The sequence below is a fragment of the Pimephales promelas genome, chromosome 13 (assembly GCF_988280905.1).
Source record: "Pimephales promelas chromosome 13, fPimPro1.hap1.1, whole genome shotgun sequence".
NCBI classification, from domain to species: domain Eukaryota; kingdom Metazoa; phylum Chordata; class Actinopteri; order Cypriniformes; family Leuciscidae; genus Pimephales; species Pimephales promelas.
Genome location: NC_142781.1, coordinates 10,568,807 through 10,596,690, shown reverse-complemented (window position 1 = coordinate 10,596,690; position 27,884 = coordinate 10,568,807). Strand labels below are relative to the sequence as shown.

General features: G+C 37.7%; 1 protein-coding gene and 1 pseudogene across 3 annotated transcripts in view; one reads left to right on the top strand and one right to left on the bottom strand.

Moving 5' to 3' along the window:
- The window catches only part of papola (poly(A) polymerase alpha), a 30,626-nt gene extending 10,235 nt beyond the window's left edge, over positions 1-20,391 (bottom strand). For both annotated transcript variants that reach the window (XM_039692053.2, XM_039692054.2), the window contains exons 1-18: positions 20,211-20,391; positions 17,428-17,598; positions 14,178-14,244; positions 14,004-14,085; positions 13,809-13,918; positions 13,670-13,723; positions 13,447-13,558; positions 11,029-11,118; positions 10,558-10,696; positions 10,364-10,436; positions 8,890-9,010; positions 7,608-7,692; positions 5,833-5,886; positions 5,584-5,703; positions 4,198-4,319; positions 3,970-4,094; positions 2,311-2,444; positions 2,126-2,205 (exon numbers count right to left, since the gene is read on the bottom strand). In XM_039692053.2, the coding sequence (XP_039547987.1) occupies positions 2,126-2,205; positions 2,311-2,444; positions 3,970-4,094; positions 4,198-4,319; positions 5,584-5,703; positions 5,833-5,886; positions 7,608-7,692; positions 8,890-9,010; positions 10,364-10,436; positions 10,558-10,696; positions 11,029-11,118; positions 13,447-13,558; positions 13,670-13,723; positions 13,809-13,918; positions 14,004-14,085; positions 14,178-14,244; positions 17,428-17,598; positions 20,211-20,218 (1,747 nt within the window). In that variant the 5' untranslated portion in view covers positions 20,219-20,391. The remainder of the gene's footprint in view (positions 1-2,125; positions 2,206-2,310; positions 2,445-3,969; positions 4,095-4,197; positions 4,320-5,583; positions 5,704-5,832; positions 5,887-7,607; positions 7,693-8,889; positions 9,011-10,363; positions 10,437-10,557; positions 10,697-11,028; positions 11,119-13,446; positions 13,559-13,669; positions 13,724-13,808; positions 13,919-14,003; positions 14,086-14,177; positions 14,245-17,427; positions 17,599-20,210) is intronic.
- On the top strand, positions 20,335-24,997 carry LOC120493664 (serine/threonine-protein kinase pim-2-like; annotated as a pseudogene). The gene is made up of 7 exons (XR_016145937.1): positions 20,335-20,361; positions 21,178-21,487; positions 21,682-21,855; positions 22,085-22,213; positions 22,352-22,727; positions 23,812-23,991; positions 24,110-24,997. The product of XR_016145937.1 is annotated as a serine/threonine-protein kinase pim-2-like (transcript).
- The last annotated feature ends 2,887 nt before the right edge of the window (positions 24,998-27,884 follow it).

The following is a 27,884-nucleotide window of genomic DNA, read 5'->3' as shown; positions in this document are numbered from 1 at the left end:
TTATAAAATCTGAACATTTAGTGAAAAAAAAACATTCCTTAGTGGGGAACAAATAAGAGACAATAAGTGTAGCACTAACTCTGGTGAAACGTTGCACATTGCTCTTTGTATTGTTATACATTCATGAAAAACATCGTAAAAATCAGATGCACAGCTGTTTTAAATGTAAAGCACAGCTGTTTAGTGAGGAAGCAAAATATAATAGATAGGACAGAACAAGAAAGGCTATTAATAAGCTTTTATTGCGCAAAAGTATTATGACATGATCATGAAAGAGCTGCACAAAGTATCGCGAGCGCTGAATGATGCCCTTGACGCAACACGGAGTCACAGGGCGGCGCGCAGCTCTTCAGTGTCCGCCGCATTAAAGTTAAAAGCACCAAGGAAAGAGAAAGACATATTGACTGTGAATTATACAGTATCTTTGCAATAGTTTATTAAGCCTTTTCTTTTAACAGTTTTAAATTTCAGTTAGGCTACTGTGCACGTGAAGAACAATTATAGTGCGCCGACTCTACTATAGTGTTGTGATCTAACAGACACTCAGTAGAAAGTGATTAAGTTACAGCAATAAAAGTCTAGCAAGATAGTCATTATATTACGAAACCATAGACCTTTATCTACGGATCAATTATAATAATAACATTGAATCATCTTGGAAAGAGTTTCATCATTCATCACTGTTGTAACCGAACGTGACGCGCTGTTTGAACACCGAATAGAGAATGACTGACAGCCGCAGTGGAGGGAAAAGCTTAGGTTAACTTTAATTTAATTACTTAAATATACATTTCTATCTCACATTATACTATAGTATGGCTTCATAAAGTATACACGATTAACGTAGGTCACCTATTTTGGTTTCAAAACGGCGAATTTGCCGAAAGGTGAATGATTTTCGTGTATGCTGCATATTGATAGCGATTTCCTGATGCCCGCAAATTAGTTCAAACTCACGGAATCAAGAGCGCGCATGCGAGACAGAAGATAATGTGCTCCAAACCGTCCGTGTTGCGGCGCGAGAGAGAAGATAATGTGCTCCGTTCAAACAGTCGGTGTTGCGCGTGCGAGACAGGGTAGAGCGGCGAGGGAGAGAGACTGCGTGTGTGCCTCATGAAGCGCATGTAAGAAGTGCATGTAGCATGTAAACAGTCCCCGTGACGTAATCAGACCAACTAATCGATAATGACATTCGTTGACAACGATTTTCATAATCGATTATAATCGATTTTATCGATTAGTTGTTGCAGCCCTAAACTTGAGTAATTGATTTTTAAAAAGATGACAAACCAGTGTTATTTTTACATTTGATTATTTAATTTATGTTGTAGTGACGTTCGTGAACAATCCGTTCATTGCACGAGTCATGACAAATGAACCAAAGACTCGGAAGGTAAATTAAATATTTCTGTTCCCTGTAAATGATCTTTGGCTGCATTATAATTATTTATTAATTAAAAACATGATCAAGATTGCATAGGTGGATGCTTTCGGGGAATTTGGCTGTTAAAAGTAAAACATTTAAAGCCACTTAAATGAACAAAATGACTCGAATAAAGATCCGTTCATTTTGATGAACGAGAGAGAATGATCCGAACTTCCCATCACTATATGTAGTATTTCTTATCCGAATACTACAGTTAGGCTCGCCAGAAAAACTTAAAACTTTGTCTTTTTTGGTGAACTCTCTTTTTATTTACTTCTACTAAACATTAAAGACAATATTTTGAACAACTGACCATTTAAATTCTTGAGCGAACTATCCCTTTAAAGCAGTGTTCATTTCATTGGTCTCTCAGTATTCAATTGCATTTATTTGTGCTATGGTTTGCAATTTGCTTATTAGTTCTAATTTTATTACGGTCTTTTTTTCTTATAAATTTAGTTAAAAATACAAAATTAATATAAAACCTCCCTATGCTGTGACCACTATTACAACAAAATTCCCCAAAATGATAAAAAAATACAAATATCCATCCAAAAAATTATCGAATATCAATATTTTTCAAGTTATTGTATCAAAGTTAGAAATTCCAGTTTCGTAACACTAACCTTACCAGTCTCATTACAGTATAACAGCCTATTTTTTAAAAAATGCGTGTAAATATACACTATACAGACATACCACCAGCCAGGAGCGGGCTCCCACTTGAAGTGTCCGTTTTTCCCTGCAAATCTGAGTTGTTTGTGGCCGTCCCAGTGGAACTATGGTCAGGGAGAGATGAGGAGAAATTAGAAAAAACAAAGAAAAAAGCATGTGTATGGGTATTCCCAAAAGACAAGAGTTGTGAAATTATTTCGATGCGTTACCCCTGAGGGCTGGAGGCACGGGCGCTCTTGGCAGCTGAAGGGCCTGTGGGGGAGGGCACTGACATGCTGTTGTCACTGTCAACCGAGAGGTCGAGACTGCCGTCATTCATCGTACGAATGCCATCAGACGAATGCTTTAGGAAAAAGGAAATGAGAAGACAGTTAACAAAAAAATAAATAAATAGTACATCACTGTTGAGTGAGAAACATAATACTGTATTTTTGTAATTCTATTAGGTGCCACAAAAAACTACATACTGTACCTTTAAAATGAATTAATACAAATGTTTCCCTCAGTAACCGTTACATACATAACAGTCTAATCAAATAACTAAGGGTTGTTAAATATATTAACAGTCCCCGAATATAGTGAAGTGTAATTTGTTCCTGTGATCAAAGCTGAATTTACAGCATCATTACTCCAGTCTTCAGTTTCACATGATCCTACAGAAAGTATTATAATATAATGCTCAAGAAACATTTATGATTATTATCCATGTTGAAAACAGTTTTTTACATTTTTATTTCAGGATTCTTTGATGAATAGAAAGTTCAAAAGAACAGAATTGATCTGAAATGGAAAGCTTTTGTAACATTAATCACTACCATTCACAAGTTTGGGGTCAGTAAGAATTTATTTTTATTTTTGGGGGAAAGAAATTTGAAAATACTTTTATTCATCAAGGATGAGTTAAATTGATCAAAAGTTACAGTAAAGACATTTATAATGTTAGAAAAGATTACATTTTAAATAAATGCTGTTCTTTTGAACTTTCTATTCATCATAGAATTTTGGGGGGAAAATGGTGCACGACTGTTTTCAACATTGAAAATAACAATTTATGTGTTTTGAGCATAAAATCAGCATATTAGAAAGATTTCTGAAGGATCATGTGACACTGAAAACTGATGTGTAATCAGCAACAGTAATGATGTTGAAAATTCAGCTTTCGAATGACATTTTAAAATATATTAAATAGAAAACAGTCATTTTAAATTGTCATAATATTTCACAATATTACTGTTTCTCATTTTTTTTTTCATCTAATAAAGCAGCCTTGGTTAGCAGAAGAAACTTAATTTAAAAACATAAAACAATCTTACTGATCTAAAACTTGTGACCGGTAGTGTGTGTTTGTGTGTATATGTGTGTATATATATTTATATATATATATATATGAGCGCAATTTTTTAGTATGTTAAAAATAGGCAGTGAGGCTTTGATCCAAAAATCCAAGTCACTGTGGTGTAACAAAACGTGTAAGAAGCCATCTTAAACTATAAAGCGTGAAATACCATAAGAGTGACCCCTGTAGACCCTCACATGATTGTGTGTCAAGGTCATGAATTTAGGAATGTCAAATAACAAAACCTCAAGAAAAACGGTGTGATTTGAGGGGAAAAAAAAAAATCTCTTTAACCTTGTTCAAAAAATATTACAGAAATAACCATTAAACATGCATTTCATTCCATTGAGATGACTGGGGAAAAGTGTCCCTATCAACCTGACTTCACCTGTCATTACTTGGATACACTAGACTCGACATTCAAAAACATATGAAAACAACAGAAATTGCTAAAGTGTAGCACATGCATTTATTAAACTAGATTCGAAGCGACTGTCTATCATGTTTTGCACAGACACACGTGAACACTTGCCTTTCTCTTGCCCCTTTGAATGGCGACTTTAGGAAGTAGTTGATGCAGTTGTTTCCTCTTCACATGCATGGCTGTGATTTTCATATCTTGCTCAAACATTTTACTAGTGATCGCCTGCCGGTAAACTACAGCCATTCAAAGAACACATGTTCATTACTAGAAAACATCAGCAAATGTCGACTCTTCCGAGTGTGTTCTTTAAAACTGCCAGCAGACAGGAAGTCTTACCTGTGTCAGTGAAGGACTGGATATCAGACGTCAGGTCCACGTTGAGATTTTCGGATTTTTTTTCAGATCCCTCCATTTTTTTGAACACAATACCAATTACCCACATTGTGCTGAACTCCTCCCTGTCACGTACACAAAAGGAAAGAGCGGGTAAAGACCGTGAATGGGACCGTTGACTATTCTTAGTTCGCTTTTAAGCCTATAAAAGCATCTTAACCCCTTAGCTGTCACCCCCCTTTTTGAGAATGGGGGTTAAAATGCACTATTCAAACTTAAATGGTTGTAATTTAAGAATGCTTTGGAATATATACCCAAGTTTGGTCTTGTTTTAAAGAAAACACTCAGCAGAATATTGCTGAAGTGAAAACACTTAAACAAAATTAAAGTATGAAAAAGTTATGGAAGTTTAAATTTACAGTAAATTAAATATACTGTACTATATATTTTTTTATTTTATATAATATATTTTATAAAATATTTTTACTCTAAAATTTCTATAAAATCAAAGCCATACATCTTATCAAGTTATGTTCCAAATTTGAAGTTGATATCACAAAAATTGAAGTTCCCATGAGATTGTGTTTAGGCGTAGTACCAAAAATAGCCACCGGGTGCCATTGAATTCCATTGAATTTAGTTGTATACATTCTGCCTTAACAAATTAATACATTTCTGTCCAAATATCAATTCTGTCACAAAATTTGGAACCTTGAGACTCTGACCTTTCTGACAATATCAGTTTTGTCAAGATTAGAAAAGGTTTTGATCATAAATTATGAAATATAATGATGCCCAAAAGGGGAGGAGCCTAATAAAATAAGTTTCGTTTCTATGGTAACCCAACTTTCAATTATAAAACAGTTTTCACATGATGAATTCTGAGTTTACAAGCTTTCAAATGATACCTAATTTATGATAACTACTAAAATATGTGATATAATAAAAAAAGGCGATAAAAAACAATATTATATTTTAGAGGATAATAAATATGAATATTATCATTTTTAGAGGATAATATTGTACTATAATTTTTTATTTTTTATTGAAAAATACTAGATTATATGTTTATTATGAACTTTTAGCATAAAAACAGAAGTTTCAATGATTAAAAGTGGGTTTTGGAAAAAAATGGACTTTTTGTGACAAAGGTCAAAACTCCTGTTATGATGTAAATTTTTTGAGGTGCACTCTTGTCATAAATTTATCAATTACTCTTCCTACATAATTTTTAACACAAAACAGGGGTAGAATATCTATTTTAGAAGTCTTAGACCTTTCCAACAATATATAATTTGTCATAATTAGATTAGGATTTAATAGAAATATAGTGGAGTAAAGTTAGGCGTCCCGGTACCGGGACGGTGACAGTTAAGGGGTTAAACTCACTTGTCAGCTCCCTCTTTTAGTCCCGGGAATGACTGTGGATTCACATGGGCGAGTGTGATAAACTCATTCTTCTCCAGGTTTCCCACCAGGATTCGGATCTTTGATTCCACGAGGCCCACCCTGTCAGGCACACAGTACATTTAGTCCTATTCCACCACATTTCTTTAAACAGATGCAGGGGATTTGAGCAGAACATCGGTCCGATTAAGCATGTGACAGTGCTGGAAGGAGACGGTAAGCTGTACTCACCACTCTAAGTGCTGCTTCTCTGTCTGTGCGCTTGCTAGCAACACTATATAATGCCTTGGGACATAAAAGACAGAACAATGCCATTACATCCTTTAGACTAGAGCTGTTCAACCAAACCCGGCAAAACTTACAGGGCCGGCCCGCCCCCATCTCACTGAAAATGTAGCGTTACACCTCTCTTCAAAGACAAACATATCTTTATGAACTTCATTCAAGACGGCAGGGATCATACCCAGCCATGATCACTTCATTTCACACACTAAAACAATCTTTAACTGCAGATTCACTGCACTTTTAACAGTTATTTAGCAACATCAAAAGATCTAGTCCTCTTATGCTAATTTTCAAACATACTTTAACATTCTTGATATTTTTCCTATTTCCAAATTCATGCATTCACAAGATACATTTATTTGAAGCAAACCTGCATTTTGTTTAACCAAAGTGACTCGATATGGTTTACTTGCCATTTGAATAGATGGTCTAATAGAATAGAAGTGTACAAACTCTTTCAGTATTATATGGTAATAAAAAAAAGAATGGCTCCCTGTATCTTATAGATTAATCAAAGCAAGTTAACCTATATTTTGATCTCAACTTAAGTTTATAGCAGCTTATAACGTTCGCAATTCATCCTGTGTTTATGTATTTATCTGTATTTTTCTGCTGAGCAGCACACTTTGTTTTAGGGGCTTGTCTGGACCGAAAAGAATGAGATGCTGTAAATCAAACATTTTTAATTCATTCTTTGAAACCAGTACTAAATAATGGTGATTATGAATTGAGCACCACAATGAACTGCATGCAGTCGCTGCATCCTCATGTGGGGTGGGAAGACTTGTGTCGGAAAGTGAAGGAGCTTCCAAAACATTTTAAATGAGCTTAAATTAGCTAGAAAATAAAAATAAAATCTACCCACTAAAATAAACCCCCCCAGAATTGAGCTTCATCAGCTTTCAAGCACAATGGATCTTCAGTTAACAAGCAATGAGCTGTATTAAACCTACTTTTCTGATGGAAAATATCAGTTTTATTTCTTCAGTCAGAATTCTGTATCCTTTGACTGAAACATTAGGCGTGTTTGACACTGTGTGGACCGATCGGTGAATGACATCAGAGTACCATGAAAGCAATTAGAGCGAACACTGCTTTCGAAACGCTCTTGCGGTGCTCTGATGTCATACACTGATCGGTCCGAGTCAAAAACACCTACTGATTTATTCGTAACAATGAATTTAATCTAAAAATTAACAAAAACAGACTAAATGCTAAACATTGACAAAAACTGAAGAAAAAAGTTAAAATAGAAAATTAGGAACACTATGAAAACACAGACTAACAAGAAATACATTGTACGAATTGTGAACTAAAACATTTTATTTTTGAATTGTACACAAATTAATATAGCACAAGAAAAACCACATTAAACTGAAATACCTACCTTTGAAAAATAGAAATTTTAACCATCTCAAAATTGTTACTGACATTTCAGGCATGCTCTACAGTAGTAATTTGTTAAGCAGGACTAGTACACATTTTATTTGTTTTTAAAAAAACGTTGACGTGTAAAAAGCCATTGTGTTGTACTCCATATAAATAAACTGATAGTATGCAAAAACTCTGCTTTTATTTCAAATCGTTGACACCGATTACATAAGGTAGTACTTGTGAAAGGGCTATGAATGTGTGGGAGTGCGGTTGAGAGAAATAAATCTTTATTGAAATGATTAAATCTCACCATGAGTGTCCAACAGGATATGCAGCTTAATACATACTTGTATTTCTGAAAGAAGTTTGGTGCTTCAAATAGTTTGGACCAATCTGCTTTATTCTGCAATATTTCATCCGTGATAGCAAGACCTGTGAGGAGTTAAACAGTCGGAGTGTGAATCAAATAATGGCACAACAGCCTTGCACGGTATCTTCATCTTAATAGGAATCGCTCACCCAAACAAAACAACAAAAATAAATCTGCTATTCTAAATCTGCATGACTTTCTTTTCGGCAGAAAGGGGGTCGCTGTTGTTAAAGGACAAACAAAAACAAGTTATATTCTATATTCATTTTTTGACATAACCCGAATCCATATTTTAATGTACTTAAAGGAGTAGTTCACTTTAAAATAAAACTTTTGCTGATAATTTACTCACCCCCATGTCATCAAGATGTCCAAGTCTTTCTTTCTTCAGTCGAAAAGAAATTAAGGTTTTTGATGAAAACATTCCAGGATTTTTCTCCATATAATGGACTTTACTGGGAACCAAACGGTTCAAGGTCCAAGAAACTCGTTTACCAAAATGAACAAATCTTTTTTCGTGTCATTTGGTTCACTCAACGAACGAGTTGACTCGGGAAAAGATTTGTTCATTTTGATGAACGAGTTTGAACAGGAGAGTCATGAACGTGCGTCACAGAACAGAGCAAGGCGAGCATTTGAGCTTATAAAACTTAAACTTTGTTCATTATTTATTAAATGAGCGTCCGTTTCGCTTGATAAGACACTTATTCATCGTCTGGAATCATTTAAAACCCTTTAAACAGTTTGCACTGAAACTCTCATTTGGACCTTGAACCATTTGGTTCCCATTGAAGTCCATTATATGGAGAAAAATCCTGGAATGTTGTCATCAAAAACCTTCATTTCTTTTGGACTGAAGAAAGAAACACATGGACATTTTGGATGACATGGAGGTGAGTACATTATCAGCAAAAGTTTTTACTTAAAAGTGAACTACTCCTTTAAACACAAATGAGATTTAAGGGCTGCTGCAGAAGGGAAGCTTTTCTGTGAATTTAAACTTGAATTTTGGTCTGTTCCTCAAAGAAAGCTTCAGCTTAAACTTAAACTTGAATATAGCACACAGGTTGTATGTAATACTCTTGGTGCTTTTTAAAGGTTGCTTTTTGGCACTTGGGTGAACACTAACATTAGAACGCAAAATCATACAGATTTAGAATGACATGATGGCCAGAAAATGTTGACATTTTCATTTTTCAAAGCACACTTCTTTATTCTAGCAGAATGTGTTTGTAGGGATCTTCAGAAATGAGACTGACCCCGCTTGAACTCTTCCACCATGATGGCCCGAGTCGACGCAGAGACATTGTAAGTGGAATTTTGTTGAGGGTAAGCTGGCGTGATGATTGGCATGAGGTGGTACCGGTCACTCGGAGTTACCTGAGGGGGAAAAGAAATTATTCTGAAGTGAAGAATTTGAGACGGTACAGAAAAATCATTGTAGCTTTTAGGAAATATACACATTTTTTTTTTTTTTGGGGGGGGGGGGGGTAATTATGTGGGTTAAAAAAGGATTTAATGCATGCAATGAGAGAGCAATATTCTCAAATACAAACATCAAATTAACCATCACCAAGAAAAATGTGCTGATTTCAAATGTGCTTTTTATTACACTCCATGACTGTGTGATTTTCATACTCACTACATTTATCATGAAGCAGGCAAGTAATCAAGGCACTTTAATAGTCTCTTGATCCTCAAAACATTGCTTGCTTTATGTGTACTGAGCCACCTGACACATTAACAACCTTTTTATTATGGTTGGGAATCTTTTGGTCCCTCACGATTCAATTAAAATTGATTCTTGGTCACTATTCGATTCAAAATCACTTTCACAATTCCACAAATGTTTGTTTACATCCTTTAACAGTTTAGTAAAGTTGTAACTAGGGGAATACTGTTGTTTATTAATATGCATCATAATATGTTGGTGCAAATAAAGAAAAAGATCCTTCAGATCATTAACTATATTTGAATTTCTTACAATAAACACTGAATTTACTAACAGGAGAATTCCAGCACAAAATGAATCTTTGGTCTAATAACACATTGGTTCCTAGTCAACGTTCTCTGAGATTTGTTTTCATGATAATCGAATGTGAAGATTTTTATCTCTAAAAACTGCTTAGCGTATAACGCCGTCTCGATAAATCGAACCACGAACGCCTTTCACAGAGTTCATATAGTTCAGCTCACTTGGCACGTCGTTCGTGGTTCTGTTATCCAAAGATGGCTCCTGCCTGTATACACAAAGTGAACTGTCTTTATAAAGTATCTTCATATTAAACGGTCTGTACACTTACAAAGTTCTCAATGCTTCGTTTTGCATGTATGGACCCTCATTATGTTACTGTGTTAGTGTGGGGCTATTTTGAGCCTTGTTAGTGGCATCAACTAGCGATTTCTTTTTACTTATTATATGCCCCCATATACTAGCATTATAATCTAAACAGTTTTTAGAGATTAAACTCTTTACATTCAATTATCATGAAAACAAATCTCAGAGAACGGTCGACTAGATACCAATGTGTTATTAGGGCCAGAGGTTCATTTTGCGCCAGAGTTCTCCATTAATGGATTTTTGGTTTAACGACTTGTTGGGTGCAATCACCTTTTTAAGCCAAATCGGACCAAAAATACATTCATAAAAATATTGAATACAGTCAAAATATATAACGTTTCTGTAGATAGATTGCCTTGGAATTCAAATAAATTAATAAATAAAGACAGTACTCTGGGATCCCAGACTGGGAGGTTGAGATTACAGTCTTCAGGCTGCTTCAGAAGGACAGGGTTTGGCCATTCCCTGAAAACACCACCCAGGAAGAAAAAGAAGGAATTAATGAAATTGAAGAGAACAGCTCTCTGAAAACAAAGACCAAAAGTTCAGATTCTGTGTCATGTCATCGTCTGTTGTAGCAACTTACCACTTTGAGAAAACCAAGAAGAACTTGTGGACCAGGGTGGAAGCCACAGCGTTGGGGTAGAGTTGGCAGGTTCTTGCCACCAGCATGGCCCACGATACGCCCCCGAGAAAACCAAGGATATTCGAGTAGATATTATGGCCTGTAGGAGATTCCAATAATGTCATTTATTTCTCAATTTCGAAATCAACGTCATTAATGAACTGGCCTGACATTTTTCACAATGAAGCATTTCTAAAGACCCCAAACAAGAACCTGTCATTTGTTCACTAGGTTAAGCATGAGTTCACTGGGTTCTAGGCAGCAAATGCAAGCCATACAAATTTCCTGAGGCACAATGCTGCAGTGCTGGGGTTTTTTTTTTTTGACTGCACTAATACACACAAACACAGCAGGTCATTGTAGGGTTTGTTTTTTGTGGCATGTTACACAAAGCGAATGCAATTCCAGGCTGACAGACAAGTTTTTACTCACGCTTGGCCCACATTTTGATGGCTCTAAGAGTCAGTCTGAAATTCTCAATGTTGGGCACCAGGTGAAGAATCTCATCAGTCACTCTGCAACCTGTGTCAGGACATTGAAAAATAAAAAAATAAAAAAAAATAAAAAAATCAGACATTTAAAGTACATTTATTGAGATTACCAGGGGAAAACTACATTAAACAAGCATACAAGATTTAGGACTGGGTTGACAATATCAATTAATGGATTGTAAATCAATCTACATTGTGATGAACCGATTTATTGATTCTTAAATTCCAAGATTAATCTTTTACTTCACACTTGTAGTTTGGTTTGTTTGGTCCAGAACAAAAAATAAATAAAAACTAGTGGTGCAACGGATCATCACTGATCCGTGATCCGTTCGGATCAATGTCTTCGGTTCGGCACACACGTGATCCGCGGATTGATTATGAAAAAAAAAAAATAATAAAAAAACGTGCGCATGTTGTTCAGTCGACGCACCCCGCGTCATTTCAGGGCTCCAGACCAGACTGCGACCAAAATTTGAGAGTGTGCGACTGAATTTTACATCCAGTCGCACATGTGCGACCAGTAAATTTGCCACACGTTAAACGCACGGTAAAGCGGCGCGTCAATGAATCCGTGACAAGAATAGCGCGCGTAAACATCTGTGGGAGGGAGACGGAGACAAATATATCACAACCTGATGTGCGTCTGAGCAATCAGCGATCTATCGACTCGTTAGTCGTTACCTAGCAGCGAATGCAAACAAAATGAAAGTGGAACGAAAATACGCTACTCATTTATGATTAGGACCGTGGTCGGAGCAGCAGCAGCGATCCATTGACAAAATAAAGCCCCGAACTTGACAGTCGCGGGCCGATCTCGCTCACGCAACACTGTTACTAGATCCAGTGAAGAAATCCATTGAATTCGCCTCAGAATTAATAACATCAACACCACGAGATCCAGTGAGAAACACTCCGATTCGGCGCAGAGTTCTGTTATAAACCATATCAGATCAAACAGCGCTGACGTGGAAACCAGGAGAAACACTTATAGAAGGCTTTCAGTCCACAAATCAGCCTATATGATAATGTGTAAGAAATAGTCAAATGCTTACAAGTAGCCTACTACACATCTTTTCCCAGCACTTCAATAATATCATAAATAAATGTTTTATTTTTTTGAATTTTTTATGTGATTACCAACACATTTTTTGTTTATCCTTTAAAGATTGTCCTAAAATGAAAAAAGTACGATGATATTTTCACTACTTTTATTAATTGATACTAAGACATTATAAATGATAATAACTAAGTTAATTTCATCTACACCCTAAATTAAGCTTAGTGATTTATAATGTCAGCCCCAGTGCTACCAGAATTTTTTTTTTTTTTTTTTTTTTTTTGTAGAACTCGCTGTGAGTTCTCATTTGAGGTGATGCTGCCCTCAACTTTCAGTTTGGAACCCTGTGAAGTTAAAATAAAACAGAATATCATAATGTTAAGTCTATTTATTATTAAAGAATTTGTCAGTAGGCTATTACAGTTATTTTGGGGGAAATTTTTTATTTTTTATTTTTTTTTTGCTGATCCGAAAAACGATCCGATCCGTGACCCTGATCCGAGAAACGATCCGATCCGTGAGTTTTTTGATCCGTTGCACCCCTAATAAAAACTATTCAGTCCTGGTCCGCTTAGCATTCAGATTGGCATTTTTTAAATCACCAAACCTAAAGGCAAAGGGATACATTCACAACCCGATTGGTAGGCTTTTATAATGAAACTTACTGAACTTCCGAAACAATGGTGTGGGCAACAAATGATGGTAATTATACCAGACATGTAAACAAACCAAAAACAGGACGATTAGATCCTAAAAAGAACAATTTTCACTGCAAGAATTAAACTTGCTTTGATTCTTATTGAAGCTACAAAAGTTATTGAGTTAAGAGTGATTTTCTCTATCTTTTGTTGTTTTATTGACACTAGACCACAGCAGGAATATTAGGCTGCTTTCTCTTTAACACTGAATGCAGATCAAATATACTGATACACACTCTATTTTCTCCCAACTGTTTACATTCACTTAAGACATAATTTACTGGATTTGAGTGAACACTCGCCAAGCTGGTAATTGTAACATTTTTTGCGTGTATTAGACCGTTTACATGCGCAGCCAAAACTCACGCTTGTCCATGTTCTGCGCGCACGCACAAAAAGCCGCATGAGGAAAAGCGCAAGTTCTCTTTTGTGCTTTTAATACCTCTTTAGTATCAAGCACATCCCACTTTACATTATTTTATTGATTTGCACGTTACGTTCGGGATTAGGAGAATTAAAAGTGCACCACGTTAATTGGTCAATTCGTGAAATCAGTGACAACACCCAGCCCTAACAATGCGCATCAATTATAACCAATTACCATTCAAACTCCGAATGCAGCGAATGTCAAGGTTTCTTAACAAGCCGTCATCTCGCAAATCCAGATTCTCTGGAATGGTTTGTAGTGCCAGTCGGGCAAACAGTATGTCAATCTGCCAAAAACATATCAACTTATTTCAAAACATACACAATGACATGAGAGACAAAAAATCATGATAATTTCAATTTTGGCGTGAACTATTGTTTGAAGGATGTAAAAATACCTCAATGCCATCAAAAGACAGCTTTATCACAGGTACAAATGCTTCCTCCACCGCCTAGAAGGCAAAAGCAAATATCAATTATTCTGCCTCACAGATATTGATGTACAGGATATGTACACATTCCCAAAAGGCTCCATACCCTCAGGTCTTTGACTTCCTCCTGCTCCTTTAGTTTCTCATAAAACGAGGAGAAAAAGTCTGTTCTCTCCACATGTCGGGGTGCAACGCAGAGAGCATCAATATCAGCACCTAAACAATTCGGTTAGTGAATGAGAAATTACAGACACTATTTGAAGTACATGTATGGATCTAGTTCTGGTCTATGAAAACGTACCCTTGGTATGAACTCCAAGCCTGTAGGATCCAAACGTGAAGATTTTTCCACCAACACTATCAATCACTGATGCTGGAATATTCTGTAAATATATGAAAATATATAACATTTAGAATCTGCAAACTGTTATTCAGAAATCTATGCAATTATTATAGTTAAAAGGCAATAAGTTACCTTCGTCTCACTGACTTCACGGATCCACAACTTAACCAACATATTTAACTTCCCAAGCACAAGGATTCTGTGGGCAAAATAACCATGTTTAAACAGCAATTTGATGAAGCCAAAAGATGGGTCAAGACTATGCTGTGCATTTTCATACTTATGGATATGGAGAAATGTATACTGGATAGAATAATAAACAATAAAAAGACAGAACTTATGAAGTGAACAAAAAAGTTTGGCCGTAAGATTTACTGTTTTAGAAAGAAGTCTCTTATGCTTTTAGGCTGCATTTTTTTGATGAAAAATAAACTAATATTGTGAAATCGTCTTCTATTTTAAATACTGTATAATATAAACTGATAAAAATAGGAAATACCTAGTTGTGTCTTCATTTTGTCCTTTTTGTATTGTAACAAAACAACAATATATATAATTTTACTGTGCCTTCAACATCGTTTTAAAATTATTTTAATATTTTGTAGAAATCTTTACAAGCCAGTTGCTAAGTGGGACATCATCCTCCAGGAAGAAAAGTCCCCGATATTACAGCAAAAATTGAAAGAACGAACTGGTGTGGCGTTATTTAGAACAAAATCGATTCAAAATGAAGCTCATTTAGGGAGTTTGAAACAGCTTGCCAAAGCGAACTTTCCAGAAAAGTTTAATCCATCAAAAACCTTCGAACTACCGTTGGTCCGGTGCGAATACGTAACAATTCATTTCTGTTCAGTTCGTCGAATTCAGACATCCGCGAGTAAAAACATGAACACACTGGAGAGCTGCTTATAATAGAAATTGAACTTTTGAATATGGAACACGTTTTTTCCATGTTTAATACTGTACCTGCTTGCGTTTAAACAATCTGTTGTATTAAGTCTGTGTCTCTAACATATCCATACATACAATAAAATACAGTGGTGAGTTTTGTTAGTAAGAGGACAGCATATATTTACACATTCATCTAAACGGCGCTCTCAGCAGTGTGGGTGGCGTCTGGATTTTTTGATGACAGTATCCCGCTCTTTTTACTAGAGGTCGACCGATCAATCGGTTTGGCCGATAACTGATTGCTGGAAAATATAATAAGTTTTTCTGTGTTGAGTCTGTTGCTGAGAAGTGTACATTACTTATTCAGAACAAGAGCGGCCTATAGACCCTTTTACAGTTGGTAAACATGGTGACGTTTTTTGTGGGTGGAGCTTAGGTGGAGGCAGAAAGATCCATCTAGCCGCAAGTATTGTTAGCTTGTTTTTTAACAATCACTGGAGAAAATCCGATATTATCTAAATGTGTAAGGTCACTCAGTGTCCACGACCGCGACTGTTATTTCCAAAAGTTATTTTTAACGGACAGAACCAGATTGGCCGACCCGTAGCCGCCTACACGCTCACTCAATGCATGGACGATCTGACAGGATTAACGTACGTTACCTCAGTTGAGTGGCCTGACTTCTACACCTACCTTATAGAGAAACCGATCGTAAAGAGAAACTGAGGGCATATAAATCTTTAGATGCCTATATGGTCCTGTACAAGACTTGTGTGTACGATCCGCAGTTCTGCCGAGCCAGCGCCGAGACCACGACAATGTAAAGAGTGACATTACAGTGCGATTTTAATCATGTGAATATTTTCTAGAAATAAAAGTTCCAGATACAGCATATTCATTTTTCATCAAATTCTTGCACCAAACAACACAACAAGATTACATTTAATAATAGTAACAATTATTTCACTTTGTTTTGCCTCCAGCTAGCGCCGTGACGTAACTGTGACGTCGGCGCAAAAGGGGTCTAGAGGCGATAATAAAAACCATCACTGACGCCTCATGGAGTTGGTTTTGACACGTGTCGGGGCATGCGTTTGAAACGGTATGTTTTACAGTACACTACCATAGATATTTTCATATCATTATTAAGTAATTCATTTGTTGACTATATGTTGCATTAATAGAGAGAGAACAGCAGTATGTTTGCAATCAAGGCTGAGGACGCTAACATTTACATGCATTCATTTGCAAGCAAAGTTGCATTTTCAAAGCTAGTGATGTGAGAAAGCAAACTGATATGTTCATAGGTAACAAAATGTTCGATACCGGTTCCTGAACGATACCTTTTTCGCTACCAATTTTATGTTACCAGTTTTATCTATATAATATTACCTACATTTTTATTTTATTTTTCTTATTTTTCTAAAAATAAATATGGACAAACCCAGCCACTAGGTTAAATTTTTAATTTTTAACCCAATGGCTGGGTTTGTCCATATTTTACCCAAAATTAGGTTAAAACAAGCCAGCATTTTTTGGAGTGTTTGTTGAGTTTTTCACACTCATTTTTTGAGTATGTAAAAAGCACAAATGCTAAAGTTTTCTATGTTTCCTAATCATTTAACAACATGTTTTCTTTACATCAATGAGCTCATTGTTTCTGCCTTATCTTAATGCATTGTTTAAAAATGAAATTACCTGGGTAGGAGATTTAAAAATGAAACTGAATGAAAATTAATTGAAATGCATTACACTGTCACCTCTGATAACAACAGATCATCACTCTAAATTGGAATTTAGAAACATGCATTTTCTCGAACTCGGTACCCAGCCCTATATGTTCATGGAGCTGACAGAAACAAACAAATCAGAAGCACATTTGACTTCAGACATTTATAGTATTGTAACATAAGATAGTTAGATAATCATTTATTTTAAAGTAGAAGGAAATAAAGCAGGGATGCACGATATATCGGCCACCACATCGATATCGGCCGATATAAGTTTGCACATTTTTAATGTTAGCGTTATCCTCCCAATAAAAAAATGTTCCTTCAGCTGAGACACTAGTGTGCACTGTTCGCCATGACGGTTGAATTGATTGGAATTCCTTCAAAAAAGGAAAGTGCAACGTGTCTGTCATAAAGGCTACATAAAATTATAATGAGAACATTATAATTGTGGGTTTGGTACATGGATTTTAATGGTGAGAATTTTGTTTTTGTAATCAGGCTCTCAAAAATTACATAAAAAACTTTATTGGCCAATATATTGATTATCGGCTTTCAATTAAAAAAGAATTATCGGTTTAGGCGCATCCCTAAAATAAAGTCTATAAAAGTAAATAAAAGTAATGTACTGTTGTGAATTTACTTTTAAGAAGTCAACTTAAAAAGTTAAAGGTGTAACTGTTAAAGAGCTAGTTGCAGATCTAACTGTCATGATGCATATCCACATACATGTTTGACTCAGTGATGCATGCCTCATTTACCTCCGCTGCAGCTCCATCTCCTCCTCAAAGACGCCGAAGGGTCGGAGTGTCTCCATCAGCTTCCGCGCAAAGACCAGATCGGCCTCTTTAGGCGGTGCCAAGCTGATAGGAGACGTGATCCCATAATGCTTTGGGGTCTGCTGTACTGTCTGCACCTGATTGGTAATTGGACTATGAAAAAAAAAAAAAAAATCAAACATTAATTGTCAGATTTAACAGAAACATAGTGGTAAGCATAGAACATGGTCACAGAAGCCGTTCGCATCTTTGTTGAACTCGTTACCAGTTGTTGGAAATTCTGCATGTTATGAAATTTCAGCCTTCAATCACCTGACCTGACCACTGTTGTGTCAAAATTGTCTAAAGATTAATGGTACATTCCAGTCCTCTGGGGAAGTTTGTATAAAAATTATAAGTCATAATTATGACATCACATGCGTTCAAGTCATACTAGGTCAGAGGAAGATACGATGTACCTTTTCTACAAAACATTCACCTTTTTTTTTAACTGTACTTCTACAAAATGGTAAAAAATGCACATCACGCGCGTTCTGTTTTTATTCGATTTATGAAAGTGCTGTAAATTAAATCGATAAATACGACAGAGGTCAACTAATTGATCAGTTTAGCCGATAAATCTGCACCAATAACCGATTGCTGGCACAATCAGTTATCAACAAAAATCCATACCGATACCTTTTTCGGGTTGCGTCCGTTACGGAGAAGGGGCTGCCGTCACTATACAGTACGCGAGCGGCCTCTAGAGGCGAAACAAAAACTATCACTGACTCCTCATGGAGTTTGTTTTGACATGTGAGGCTGTGCGACACTTCAGATACTGGTTTAAAACAAAGACATTCAAATGGTATGTATACAGTACCCTAGAGTACATGTTTTCATATAATTATAATGTAATTAATTAGTTGATTAGATGATGCATACGTGGAGAAGAACAGTATGTTTGCCATCGCGGCTGATAAGACGCTAACAACATTTGGAGCCTACAAACACATGCAAGCCTAAAGCCCAATTTAAACTTCTGCGTCGAACTCACGCCGTAGCTACGTTGTAGGCTGTGTGTAAGTCCAGTCCTGGGTGAACTACAACGGCACCCAAGTTTTTATTTATTTATTTATTTTTATCCAGCGTTATCGTGTGGTGTGATGCGAAGCACAAGAGAACAACAGAGTTTGAAGCTGCTCGTTGCTCACCTCTCAATCGTCCAATTTCAAAACGGTTTTCACAGGTTGATTTTTGAGTTTGTAAGCTTTCGAATGATCCCTAATCTATGATGATTACTAAAATATGTGATATGAAAAAAGGCAATAAAAAAGGGAACGCTAGTAGCAGGATGTGACAGTTCATTTAAACCTGTTTTTCTCAAAATTCTGTTTCTGAAAATCATAGCGATCAGCCGACTTCAGATAACCATGACTTTTGTTACGGATAACCGATAAAATAAATAAAAACAGATTTGGAAAGGGCTTGAACCCAGCTTTAATATGGTCTCAAACCCTGTAATACGTCAAATTTCACCATGTGGTGGGTTTTCCCAGATCGCATCACAAATGTTTAATGTCAAAGTTGTTCCCATCTAATATATTATATGGTAATTGTACAATACTGACAGTTTTTGTACATGTAACTTAGCATGTACACAATGTAGTACGAGTATGAATAAAAGTTTATTCTTTTATCTCACCAAATTTACTGTCAATACATAGGCTGCATCTATAATTGGAGTCGAATATTTTCTCACCGACACTCCCCCAACTCGTAAAGCCGGGGGTTATGAGACATTCCGAGTTTCCCACTCCAAACTACAACATTTTGTTTGCGTTCATTCTTGTTCAACTTTACATAATATAAATTAAAGGCAGTAAGGAAGCTACCTTTACACACATAATTTAATATGTCAAGTCAATTGTTGCCAGTACTAGTTTGTGAACATCTTATTTCATCAATTCTTTGCAAAAGAATACATAAAGGAAATATTACAGATTATGTTTTTTCCTATGACCAAAAATAACAGAACACATTCAGTGCAGACGTTCCAGTATAAACAAACACTTTCTGAGTCCAAAGTAGAGAACAGCTCGTAGTAGAGCAAATATTTTGACGAACAAATATCGTATTTATCGCGCACCTTGATGTTGTTTATTCGCTTTTCACACGTGGTGCGTTTAAGTTTAATTAAATTATGCGCGTACGTGTCTCTGACCATTGCGTCACGGCTCGCCGTTTGTTCCCAGGGTCTCGCGCATTCAGCGTCCACGGACACCATGTGTCACGATAAAAATAGTTCAAAATTTAAAATGGTCCATGCATTGTGTTCTGTTCCGCTTAGCCCGTTTTTATTCGTAAGCTTGAACGCGACTGTGCGAACTCCCCCTTTAAGGGTAGCGATTAGTAAAACCACTGACCAACACCAATACGTGCACTACTGATCTAATATCAGAAAGTTCAACAACTATTGTATGCAATAGATTTAATAACGTTAGCTACCTATAACTTTCACTCAAACCGGCGTGATTAATAGCATGAGCGCAACCTCTAACGTTATATCTGACGGGGTGGTGATCATTTTATCTCATTAACAACTGCATGCTGACAACATTATTGCTGTCAATATTAATACACTGTGGACTAATTCAACAACTAAACAGCACCATTACACGCTTATATCAGCTTGTCGAGTTTTCAACCGATTCGTGACATAAGGCCCAAAAGACCTTGCGTTTGCTTCGACCACGTTTGTCCTTTACCTCCGTCGAGATACTTACAAAGGCATTGTGAAAATCTCCGGTTTATGAGAAGCTGAGAAGCAGGTTATATTCCGCCATTGTGTTTCAGCCTGTCATGAACTGTTAAGAAGGCAGTGGAGTTGTTTCTTTTGTTTGAAATAACATGGCGCTCCAACAACAGCAACTGCCAGTTGGTACGGGAAGTGACGCCATGACGCACGGCCTCGCTGACGCTGGCTGACACACGTCTTGTTTTTGTAACCTATTACTATTTTAAAGGGACAGCAACTAGCATTCTAGCAAAACCATAGTGTATATTTTGTCATAACATTGTCACGAACACAAAACTTGTTTTATTTTAAGACAGAAATGGGGACGAATTGCAAACTATCGTTAAACTGATTTTATATTCTCAATAGGTCTCGATCGAGTAGCTAAGGGGAAAAAGCCCCGAAGAATCCCACTGGGGGAAAGTTTCGAAAAAATACCCAAATATAGCCTATTCATACGCCGACATGTTCATTCTTTTTCTCACATAAAATGTCAAACTTTGGATATCATCATGACAATTTCTGAGTTAATTAACTTACATCAAGACAAACAAAAATGTATTACAAGTTTTTTTTAATTGTTTGTTAACATGAGCAAATATGCATTATCTTACGTATGCGCTGATTTGCATAAATAACACAACATATCTAAACATTGGGTATAGCCAGGTGAAAATGTCTTGTAGAATCTTGTTAAAATCTTATAACTTGAAAAATAAAACAAATAGCTAAGAGTAAACTGATATTAATAAAAAAAAAAATATTAATTGAATGAGTACTGCTGCTTGAAAACCTTTTTTCGGTCTCAGAACATCTGAAATGGGCAAAAAATTATAATCCTTGTAAAAAATTCAGAATGAATCCAATTGAAATATTTAACCCACACTTAAACTGTAGCCTATGTCATTTCACTGGATAAAGTAATCAACCAAGTGGCATCTGCAAACAAACGCTAGAGAGCTCTTTCAGAACCACTAAATCCCCGAGCAACACTGACACCCACCGACCACAAGGCGGAGCTCCATCCTCGGCCTGACGACGAGACGCCGGTGGGCATCGGTGAGGGAGGCGGGCAGGAGAGAAAGCAGAGAGGGACAGAGAAAACAAAGAATAAGAGGCAGAAAAAGAGGAAGTTTCGGAGGTTTTCCTCTTTTTTCTTTGGTTCGTCTCGCCCCAAATCCACCAAAGCTCAGGTGGATGAGCAGGTGGAGCAGTGTGAGGTGGACCAGCACACTGATGAAGCCCCATCCAGGAGGTGTACTGATGGTAGATGATGAGCTCTGGACAACACAAACTCTCTTAATCATTTATACAATATAACAAAACCCACATCACACATTATGAAAAGTCAGATAAATGACTTTATTCCACGATGTGATGAATGTTTGAATATAGGTGAAATAAGATGTGACGGATGATATGATTTAAAACAAGCTTGTGGTTGATATTCCTCTCTTTAGATCAGACTTCTTTACAGGACATCATCTGTACTGTAGAGGATTATGATCATCAGGAACCTCCTTCCAGTAGTCCTGTCCCCTCCACCACTGCCGGAAACCAGCAAATGGAGGACGCCAAGCCTCAAGATGAGGACAGTCCGCCCAGGCCATCATCAGGTGACACGGGATCAAAATATATGGAATATTTTTAAGAGAATGCATGTGTTTTAAATAATTCAGCTATTTCTGCTTTTAGGGTTTTTTTTTCCTCCATAATTTTAAATGACCATTTGTCTTTTTTTGCAGTTCATTTAAATAGTCTTGTACTTTTAAAAGTACAAATAACATTTCATCATCCATCACTGTGGGACACTGCTTTATTAAACGGTAAACAAATAAATATAATTCTGTTTTAATAATTACATTTGCTGGTTATATGACATTGGCAAGGAATTGGGGAAAGAAGGATTTGGCACAGTCTATGAAGGGACCCGTATTCAGAGTAGCTGTGAAATTCACAGTGAAGAGAGAGAACGAGCCATACATCCGCCTTGTACGTAGACTGTGCTCTTTATCTTTGCAATGTAATTTAATGTAAATCATATATATTTCAATAGACAGACATGGGATAAATCCTTATTTGAGAAACCAATCCTTTATTTAAAAATAATAAAAACTGTCATTCTTCTAGCCTGACCATACCAAACCGGTTCCACTTGAGGTGGCCCTGACAGCAATGGCCAATCAAGTGCCACGCTGTCGCCACATTATAAAGCTGCTGGAGTGGCAGGACCTCAGCGAGCAGTACATCATGGTCCTAGAGCGGCCCTCACCCTGCATGGACATGCACAGCTTTTGGCTGCAATCTGGGGGCCGCTTCAGCGAGAAGTTGGCCTGTCACTTCATGCGGCAGGTGATCGAGGCTGCTGTCCTGTGTTGTTCTAGGGGTGTCCTGCATCGAGACATCAAAATGCCCAACCTCCTAGTCAACACAGAGACCCTGGAGGTCAAATTGATCGATTTCGGCTGCGGGGACCTCATGCAAAGCTCATTCTACACTGTTACGTCCCCAGAGAACTGGGTTCGTATTATAGTGATTTTCTTTTCTGGCATTGCTTGTGGGTCTTGTGTTTTTCTTCTTACAGGTAAGATGGCTTCTGTAACCATTCCAGCAGCTGATTGGTGGTTCAATGGCAGATTGGATCTTGGAACTCCTCCTACTCGTCAGTGGCTGCAGCTGGCTGGGCTCTTTAAAAAGCCTTGTTTTGGATCTGTTCTCTCTCTGCTCTGGGCTTTGCGTTCGGTTCCTGCTGTTGGTGTGGTTGGTAGCCCTTTTGGGGAAACCTTGTGATTTGTAGATAACTTTATTGTTGTCTATTTTGAGATTAGGATTGAAACATTTGACAATGCTTTTGATAATGTTGTAATCTGATTTGTTAGCTAGTAACACTAGCTTTGTGTTCCACTTTTGGAACTTGAGCAGCAGGACTGAGTTTGTGAATTATTATTATTATTATTTGTGTTAACTTCTCTTTTCTTGTTCTTTGTTTTATAGGGAGTTGGGGGAGTAGATTTAGAGCTACCCCGGGGTATACATCACCCGTAGGCATACTTCTCTGTCTATAAACACCAGTTAGACCTGGGCGGACCACCATCTGTAATTTTGGTTAGGGCGCCTTGATCGTGTGCCAGATAGGTGATGTGTATAATTAGTGTAGGTTAGGGGTGGGGTATTTTTGTTTATTTCATTTTTTTGGTTCGTCCAGCTCTCCCCTTTCTCCCTTAAATTTGTTTATCATTTACATTATTACCGTGACAAATAAAAACACAGTTTGTACGGTATTTGGAATTTGTCTCCTTTTCTCGCACCACGACTCCATTCCTCTTTTGCTGGCATTTGTGGGTCTGAGCAGAGGGTTATCAGGATCCCCTCCCTTTTTGGGGGCTGGAACGTAACACACACAAACTACAGTGGTACGTGTTATCTTTAAAACATGTTTTTAGGATTTAAACTCTAGTGACCAGTTACGCCAAGTCTTAATCAGACATCACACAGTGAGATTTTAACAACACACTAACAAAACTCTCAAAGAATAGTCAATACTGGCTAGTCAATAAGGCTAGCTTACACATGTGACAAACTCCTATCTCCAGGCACAGCAAGGTACTGCCCTCCTGAGTACTTTGAGAAGGGCAAGTACCATGGGAAGCAGGCAACGGTGTGGTCGCTGGGGGTGCTGCTGTTTGCAATGACCGGCCGCCGATTCCCAGACAGCAGAGATACTGCTTTGATGGACCCTGATGTCTGGTTCCAGCCGAACCTCTCAGATGGTTAGAACAAAAAAGATGTTCTTATGGATAATGCAGGAATCTTGCCCATTTTTACAGCATAGAAAGCAAGTGTAAAGTTGAAGGAAATAATTAGACAACTCTCTATCTTTTTGCACAGAATGCTGCCGCTTTATTCGAGGTTGCCTGAAGAGCGACCCAAAGAGGAGACTCCATCTGGAGTCCATCTGATGCTCTCCCATGACTGGTTCAAGGTACTGAGTCTAAGACAGGCCAGGCATATTTATATTGGCCTATTTTGGGGATTTTTGTTAATTTGGCTTGATTATCTGAATATGGACATCAGCTTCTTTACATTACCTTTCATTACCTGCTGTAACTGTCAGATACTCAATCCTTATATATGTCACAGAAGTATTTTTAATACCTTATGAAAAATGCTTTCTAATTGTGTTTCAGGTCATAGAGAGAGTTTAGGCTTGCGTCTGGCGGGCTGACACAGACGATCCCTCCATCTCTCCAGCCTCAGCGTCTTGCGGGGCTGGCAGGCCTTGGTTGCGTCTGGCGCCTTGGCTTGAGGCGGTAGTTCTAGCGTCTTGCAGAACTACTTGCCTAGGGATATGTCCATATTGTAAATAGTTAATTTAGTTTAGTTTTATTTAGTTAGTTAGCACCCCCCATCTCTCCAGCCTCAGCGTCTTGCGGGGCTGACAGGCCTCGGTTGCGTCTGGCGCCTTGGTTTGAGGCGGTATTTTTTGCGTCTTGCAGAACTACCTGCCTAGGGATGTATATTGTAAATAGTTCATTTAGTTTTAGTTAGGTACTGCACCAATCATATTTTTAAGAATGGAGTCACCCAGAGCTCTCTGTTCGGCCCGTCCCACAAGTTTCTCGCACTGACGCCTTAGAAGTTTCTGCCGCTGGTATCCGGGTCCCAGAGAGGGGGTTTCACATAGCCCTCTTTCTCAGCTGCCTTGGGCCCAGAGATCCTGTCAGGGCTGCTCCAGAATTCCCAGTGAAGACAGCCATAAAGTTTCCTGTCACTGCTGCTCCAAAACCAGTGCTGCTCCACAGAATCACTGTGAAGGTTCATTCTCCTGCATCTCCAGTCCCTGCTACGGATCTAGAGCTCCGTGTCAAAGAAGCTTCCCAGGTTCCTGACATGACTACAAAGTTTCCTCCTTATGGTGCACGAACCTCTTGAACCTCTTGTTCCACAGTTGGCAAAGAAGTTCCAGCCAATTTATATACACACCTTGGTGCAACATTAAAAACAAAATGTTTCTGAAAATAAACACAATGTGTTGTTTTATCAGGGAAGCGTGGTAATTTAGAAACAACAATCATTCCTATTATGTTTTAGTTCTAGAGACATTAAGCCTCTTGTTTTACCAGTTTCACCAGGTATGTAATACCAGGTAAGTCACACAAGTCGAGTTACACTATAAGGCCCTCCATTTAACATTTGAAACCCAAAGTATCAGCATGAAGCCTAGAAATCTAGACACACCCTAGCGGCAGCAAAAATGATTTTGCAGCCAGTGTGGTCTAGCAACTCGCCGTTGGCTTTCGAAGTAGAAAAAACATAATCTGGTCAAGCGAATAACATCGTGTATAGAGTTGGTGGGCGGGCTTAAAGGGTTAGTTCACCCAAAAATGAAAGTTAAGTCATTAATTACTCACCCCCATCCTGTACCAACCCCGTAAGACCTTCGATCATCTTCGGAACACAAATGAAGATATTTTTGATTGAATCTGAGAGCTGGATCAGTCCTACATTGAATGCCTAAGGGATTGGCTCTTGGCGGCCCATAAAGTCATTAAAGAAAAGGTTTAAATATTCAATGAGCCTTCAGCGGCTCAATTATAAGTTTATCAAGCGACGAGAATACTTTTTGTGCGAAAAAAACATAAATAACGGCTTTATTCGACTATTCCATTACTTCCTTATGGGCGCATGCGCGAGAACTGAGACGAGGACGTTCTCCTTCGACTACTTTTTGTTACCGGCTGCTCACCGCTTAGGAGTTTTACCGCCCCCTACCGTATAAGATGATGTGCTGATATAGCTGGAAGCGCAAAACTTTCTGTTTACAAGCAGAGGAAGATGCGTGCTGTACATACGCTTTTTTTTAATTTGCGTATTTTCTGCACTATAAGGTGCACTTAAAAGCCTTTAATTTTCTCAAAAAACGACAGTGTTCCTTATAATCCGGAGCGCCTTATATATGGATCATCATCTTATACGGTAGGTGGCGGTAAAACTCCTAAGCGGTGAGCTGCCGGTAACAAGAAGTAGTCGAAGGAGAACGTCCTCGTCTCAGTTCTCGCGCATGCGCCCATAAGGAAGTAATAGAATAGTCGAATAAAGTCGTTATTTATGTTTTTTCGCACAAAAAGTATTCTCGTCGCTTGATAAACTTATAATTGAGCCACTGTAGGCACATGGAATATTTAATAGGAATATCTATCTGGCCCTTCACCCTAGTCCTCCCCCTCCAACCAAAAGAGAATTGGGACAGCCCTACCCCTTCACGTGGACGCGCAAAACGGAGGGGAAGGGGAAAGTGAAGGGGTAAGGGGTAGAATTGGGATTGGCCCCTAGTATAGCTCATAAACCCCGCCTCCCCATGTTATTCAATGGGACTCGAGACCAACTAAACAATTAAATTACACTTCACATTTCCTTTTTCCAAAGATAGTTTCTGTCATTTACTGTAGTTTATATCACGTTGATGTAATTTCAAGTGTTCGTTTTTAAAATAAGTTTGTTTTTAGTTAGTTATGTGATGATAAAATAACGGTGCTCTGACATCATGATTGACAGCTGTGATTGACAGGTTCTCTGTGCGAGATAGTCACTGAAGCACCAGCGGACTTTTTTTTAATAATGTTGACTATGTGGTTAGTAGTTGTATTTACCTTATTTTAACAAGGTTCTGCAATCAGCAGACATCATTGGAGAAGAACGAAGCAGACAGAGGACACTTAATAAAAGTGCGGGGCATGTGCTTGCGTTTGATTCAGCGAGAATGAGGGCGCGACCTTGATTTCGTGGCTTTACTTCCTGCTCACGACTGCGCATGACTGGTCCCGAAACACTCAAGTGCGCAGACTCAAGTCCAAGATGTCAGCGTCATGTCGAGACACTGGCGGCTTCAGTTCACTCTGATGGAAAAGAGCGAAGGGGCGTCGTCCATCTTTTTTTACAGTCTATGCTTGAAAACAAACTAGATGCTGCGGGCGAACAGCGGTCTTTCGATTCGGCTTTGGCCGCGACTCTGGAGGACTTGGAGTTGAGAGAACATCATATGTCATTCTTAAGTCATTCCAGTTTTACACAACTCATTTGGGTTAATATTTTGGTGTAATTTCAAATAAACTTTATTTTTACATGATCTGAGTCTGAATTTATTGCACATACAATAGAAAAATCTTGAAATGACAGAAATAAGCCTGTCTCCAATCTTCAAGCTACTATCTTTACACAATTTAAGATTACGTAATGCACATTACTTGTAATACATTGCTTGTTAAAAAAAAAAACATAAAAAATATATATTTTTTAAACTCTTCTTATGTAATCCACGTACTTGTTACACATTACTTTACTCTTAACATGAAAAAAAGTATCCTAATTGTTTTATGCATGCGTTACCCCTCTAACACTGCTCTTTTCAGATGATCGCTAGGTTTTCTCAGCTATGTTCGAAATGTGTCCTTGAACATAATCAGAATTATCAGCTAGTAAGGGTAAAATCACATACTCTGATACACTGGAGGGAGCATCCGAGTGCTTTCCACAGTTGTACCTTGACAGGCTGTAGAGATTTCTGATGGAATCACGTCCTCATGTTCTGACATCGAAGATACGCGAAGTTCAACTTGTATGAAGTTTCACATTTATGTTTTTTATATTTTACATTTTCCACATT